This window comes from Hypanus sabinus, chromosome 4 (genome assembly GCF_030144855.1).
Source record: "Hypanus sabinus isolate sHypSab1 chromosome 4, sHypSab1.hap1, whole genome shotgun sequence".
Lineage (NCBI taxonomy): Eukaryota > Metazoa > Chordata > Chondrichthyes > Myliobatiformes > Dasyatidae > Hypanus > Hypanus sabinus.
The window spans coordinates 12,746,299-12,752,298 of record NC_082709.1 but is presented as its reverse complement, the minus strand read 5'-3'; the positions used below and the strand labels follow the sequence as shown (position 1 = coordinate 12,752,298).

General features: G+C 41.5%; 1 protein-coding gene across 5 annotated transcripts in view; it reads right to left on the bottom strand.

Annotated features, from left to right (window-relative positions):
• Positions 1 to 464: 464 nt before the first annotated feature.
• The window catches only part of cobll1b (cordon-bleu WH2 repeat protein-like 1b), a 163,820-nt gene continuing 158,284 nt past the window's right edge, over positions 465 to 6,000 (bottom strand). For all 5 annotated transcript variants that reach the window (XM_059966438.1, XM_059966439.1, XM_059966440.1 and 2 more), the window contains one exon: positions 465 to 962. In XM_059966438.1, the coding sequence (XP_059822421.1) occupies positions 750 to 962 (213 nt within the window). In that variant the 3' untranslated portion in view covers positions 465 to 749. The remainder of the gene's footprint in view (positions 963 to 6,000) is intronic.

Below are 6,000 nucleotides of genomic sequence, written 5' to 3'. Positions count from 1 at the left end.
ATCAACATAATAGCTTTGTAACAGAGAAGAGCGCTTCTACCTAGACTGAATTTTCACCAAACATATCATATGCTTTCTGTGTTTATTACACACTGATTTGACATTGAGTTTACATAAAGCCCATCAATGCTTTAATTTGGAAAATTCATTGCAGACCTCCCATTTGGAGACGTAGTTTCAGCAACAAACAAAATACAATGTGCAAAAAGCAACACTGCTGAATATTGAACAGAGAACTTAAAGTATTGAATGGGTTATATACAGTACACTTCTGAGCAACAGTTGAAAATCCTATTACTAAACTATATAAGCTTGAAAGTTTTAAGACAACTCAGACTTAGAAAAATATGGCAGTTATATTTTCAACTGATTTTTAAAACATTCTCATCCTTGTTACAATAATGCTTTCACAATTATTGCATCTACTTATGTACATCAAAAATGTAATTTTTCATCCAGAAGTGTGAAATTGAGGCTGTTTTATTAAGTGCACACAATTTTCACATAAGACATACAGTATTTTGTATCTTCAGGTTCACAATTACACTAAGTATTACATCCAGTCAATTCCAAGACACAACCTTACCTAATCCAGTGAAATGCCATATGTAGTGCAAGAAAAAGATACTGACGACTTGTGCACAGCAGGTGCTTTTACAATAATTACAACTCAAATCTCTCAATTGAATTTGGATAAATATGAAAATAAGTTGATCAACTCAAATTTAGAAAATTATTAGTGCACATTTTTATATTGTGGTAAATGATTGTGCTTTTCTAAGTTTAGCAGCTCCTTCTCCTGAGCGAATTGCATCCAGTACCGCTTGATGAATTTGTCCTGGGTCAGTGATTTGGGAAGTCAAAGGAGGCTTGGTTTTTCTTACAGGCGATGGCATCTGTGGTTGGGTTTCTGCCACTGCATTGCTACAGTCCTTTTTCATTTCCCCATCAAGAAAGCACATCTGTAAAAGATTACAATACACCTACAATTGAGAATGTTTGTTTTTGAAAAGTATGTTGTGTAAATTCAGGTTTTACTTTACCTTCTTCCCATAAGACCATAAGTTAAAGGAATAGATTTAGGACATTTGGCCCATCGAGTTTGTTCACTATTTAATCACGGCTGATCCATTTTCCTTCTCAGCCCCAATCTCCTGCCTTCTCCCTTTTTCCTTGATGCCCTGACTAATCAAGAGTCTATCAACCTCTGATTTAAATATACTCAATGACTTGGCCTGTGGCAACAAATTCCACAGATTCACTAATCTCTGGCTAAAGAAATTCCTCCTCAACTCCATTCTAAAATGATGCCCCTCTATTCTGAGGCTGTGTCCTCCAATTTTAGACTCTCCCATCACAGGAAACATCCTCTGCACATCCACTCTGTCAAGGCCTTTCAATGGAAGTTTCAATGAGGTCACCTCTCATTCTTCTGACCTCCAGTGAGTACAGGCCCAAAGCCAAACGCTCCTCATGTGACAAGCCTTTCAATCCCAGAATCATTTTTGTAAACCGCCTTTGAATCCTCCCTAATGTCAGCACATCTTTCCTTAGCACAATACTCCAAGTGAGCGCTATCTAAAATATAAGCAGCTAATCCTTCTTTGGAATACAACAGATCGATCCCCTGAGATACGGTTACTAAAATACAGTATATGCTCATCATGAGAATCTGTCCACTGGAACAGTGAATCACTATACTGAAAAGCTGCAAAGATTGAGTAATATTATGAGGTCGCTATACATTTTTATATAGCATATTATTTGCTAAATTAATAGTTACTTTATTAATAAATAAATAGCAAATATTAAAATATAGTATTTAAAATAAGCAATAAAAACATTAAAGAGCTTGTTAATAATTAAAATCATTTACTGTACCTGACTGGCTGTGACATTCAAAACTAGCACTTTTTGTATTGTTGCAGCAGGTTATAAACTGATTTCGAAACACTTCCTCAATAAGGGCAATTCTCAAACCTTTGAGTTTCTCAAATCACTTGTAGTGCTGGTTCCAGCTTTTATGTTCTGTCCAGGTTACGAACGTCTGACTTACAGGCACCGTGCCCGAATGAGAAGAATTTGGGAGGCCAGTGGGATGGTGGGAATGGATTTGCTGCCTACACCGGGACTGTGGGCATCTTCTGCTGGATGGGAATGGGGCATTTTCACATGCCTCACCACCCTCACAAGCAGCAATTATCAGGGGCTGAGCCAATCCAATCGGAGCTCTGAGCAGATTTACTGGCTCGCTCGCTCGCTCACTCTGGCAGCCACTCTTCTGTGCCTGTTCACTCCCCTATTACAGTTGTTTCGGTGATCCTTTACGCCACATCCCTTCTGTTGATTTCTTACTTATACACAGTCATCATCCTCATTAGTTCTTGCCATTGCCTTCTTCTGGGCAGCGTCTTTACAAGACAGGTGACCACGGCCATTATCAATACTCTTTAGAGATTGTCTGCCTACTGTCAGTGGTTGCATCTCCAGGACTTGTGATATGCACCAGCTGCTCATACGGCCAAGACTCATACATCCCAGGGCTTCATGTGACCCTGATCGTGGGGCCTTGCCCAGGCTAGCAGAGGGAAGGACACCTTCTTTGGTAGAGATGAATCACCATCCCACCACCAAAGATACATTAGGAGCATTTAAGAAACTCTTAGATAGGCACAAGGGTGATGAGGAATGGACAGATATCTAGGAAGAAAGGATTGGATTGATCTTCAAGTGGATTAAAGTTTCGGCACAATATCGTTGTACTGCGTAGTAAGGTTCCATGTTGTAAAAGCTTGGCCTACATATTGAGAATTTCTCCATATATTTGAACTTCCCACATACCAATGTAATCAATCACTTTTGCAGGTGAGATAGCCTTGAAGTATTGCTATTGTAGCTAAATATATGCAACACACACTAAATGCTGGAGGAACTCAGCAGGTCGGGCAACATCTAGGGAGTGAAGAGAACAGTTGATGGTTTGGATCAAAACCTTTCATTGACATTGGAAAAGGTGGCAGAAGGCAGAATGAGAAAGTGGAGGAGAAGCACAAGCTGCCAGGAAATAGGCAAGTCCAGGGTGGGAGGGGGAAGTTGAGTGAGTGGAGGAGGGGGAATGAAAGTGAATGATGTGATGACAGGTAGAAGAGGTAAAGTGCTGAAAAAAGAGGAACTGAGTGTGTCAGTCTCAGCCCAAAATGCCAGCTGTTTACTCCTCCATAGATACTGCCTGACTTGCTGAGTTTCTCCAGCGTCATGTGAGTGTTATTAGCATCATGCAGATGTTTCTGTAAGAACGTATTCTGCAGAATTTCTTGTGTTTGTGAAGGAGGAGGAGTCAGATTGGAGAGCACAGAAAACCATGGAATAAAGGGAAGGAGGTGGGTGAATGAACAGTCAACGTTTCAGGCTGAGACCCTTCTTCAAGACTGAAAAGGAAGGGGGAACATGCCAGAATAAAAAGGTGGGTGGAGGGGCAGGAGGATAGCTAGAAGATGATAGGTGAAGCCAAGTAGGTGGGAAAGGTAAAGGGCTGGAGAAGGAGGAACCTGATAGGAGAGGAAAGTGGACCATAGGAGAACAGGAAGGAGGACGGGATCTGGGAGAGATGATAGGCAAGTGAGAAGAAATAAAAGATCAGTGTGAGGAATAGAGGAAGGTGGAGGGGGAGGTTTTTTAACTCAGAAGAAGAAATTGATATTCATGACATCCGGTTGGAGGCTACCCAGATGGAATATAAGGTGTTGCTCTTCCATCCTGAGAGTGGTCTCATCTTGGCACAAAAGGAGGCCATTGACTGTCATGTCAGAATGGGAATGGGAATCTCAATTAAAATGTTTAGCCACTGGGAAGTTCCACATAGAGTGGAAGTGCTCAATGAAGCAATCCCCTAATTTACGATAGGTCTCACCAATGCACAGGAGGCCACATTGAGAGCACTGGACACTGACAGACAACCCCAGTAGATTACCTCACGTGGAAGGACTCTTTGAGGCCCTGAATAGAGGAATGGGAATATGTAAACTAGATGGAGGGATCAGATTCTGTAGGAGGGTTTCTATTTCTACAGCACTTCAACACTTAAGTGCTTTGAATTCAATGTAGTGGTTTTGTAGTGTTCTCATCCTTGTGTTATAGCAAGGATAATAGACAATTTTTGCACAGCAAGCCCCAACAAAGAGCAGGATTGGAAAGCTGTTTTAGACCATTTATTTGATAAATCATTATGAAAATTGTCCTTCAAGTTGGGGGTTCACTTATTAATGGAGGAATGGACATACTTGATGCAAATAAGACAATAAGACATTGGCACGGGATTAGGCCAGTTGGCCTATTGAGCTTGCTCTGCCATTTGATCACAGCTGATCCATTTCCCATTCTCCCACCTTCTCCCTGTAGACTTCCATGCCCCAGACTTATCAAGAATCTATCAAATACAGACTTATCAAAATCTATTAAATACACTCAATGACCAGGCCTCAACAAACACCAGTGCAACAAATTCCAAAGATTCACCATTCTTTGGCTAAAGAAATTCCTCATCTCCATTCTAAATGGATGTCCGTCTATTCTGAGGTTGTGCCCTCTGGTCTGAGATACCCCCACCATAAGCAACATCCTCTGTACATCCACTCTATCAAGGTCTTTCAATATTCTACAGGTTGCAATGAGATCCCCCTGCTCATTCTTCTCAATTCCAGCAAGCACAGACCAAGAGCCATGAAACACTCCTCATATAATAAACCTTTCAATCCTAGAATCATTTTCAAGAACCTCCTTTGAACCCTTTCCAATGTCAGCTCATCCTTTCTTAGAACAGGGTCCCAAAGCTGCTCACAATAATCTAAGTGAGGCCTCCTCACCGGTGCTTTAGAAAGCCTCAGCATTCTGTTCTTGCTTTAATATTCTATCCTCCCAGAATGAATGCTAAAATTGCATTCGCCTTCCTCACCACCAATTCACCCTGCAAGATAACCTTTAGGGAATCCTGCACAAGGAGTCCCAAATCCTTTTTTTTGTATTTTCTCCCTGATTAGAAAATAGTCTATGCTTTTATTCCTTTTACCGAAGAGCATGACCATACACTTCCCGATACTGTATTCCATCTGCCACTTATTTGCCCATTCTCCTAATCTGTCCAAGCCCTTCTGTCTCCCCCCTGCTTCCTCAGCACAACCTGCCCTTCTTTTTATGGACTGTCCGTAAACTTTGCAACAAAGCCATCAATTCCGCCATCCAAATCATTGATATACAAAGAACCGGTCCCAATACTGACCTTTGTGGAACCCCACCAGTCACCAGCAGCCAACCAGAAAAGGTTTATTCCCATTGTATGCCTCCTGCCAATCAGCCACTGCTTTATCCATGCTGGAATCTTTCCTGTAATACCATGGGCTTGTAGCTTGTTAAACAGCCTCGTGTGGCACCTTGTCTGTCAAAGGCCTTCTAAAAATTCAAGTACACAAAATCAACTGATTCTCCTTTGTCTATCCTGCTTGTTATTTCTTCAAAGAATTCCAACAATTTGATAGGCAAGATTTCACTTTAAGGAAAACATGCTGACTTTGCTCTATTTTACCACATGCCTCCAAGTACCTCAAAACCTCATCCTTAATAATCGACTCTAACATCTTCCCAACCACTGAGGTCAGACTAACTGGGCTATAATTTCCTTTCTTCTGCATCCTCCCTTCTTGAAGGGTGGAGACACATTTGCAATTTTCCAGTCCTCTGGGATCATTCCAGAATCTAGTGGTTCTTCAGTGATTATTGACAATGCCTTCACATTCTCTTCAGCTACCTCCTTCAGAACCCTGGGGTGTACACCATCTGGTCCAGGTGACTTGTCCACCTTTAGACCTTTTGCTTCCCAAGCACCTTCTCCCTGGTAATAGAAAATGCACTCACTTTTGCCCTGACACTTCTAAACACGCAGCATACTGCTACCGTCTTCCACAATGAAGACCGATGCAAAATACTTAATTCAGTTCATCAGCTATT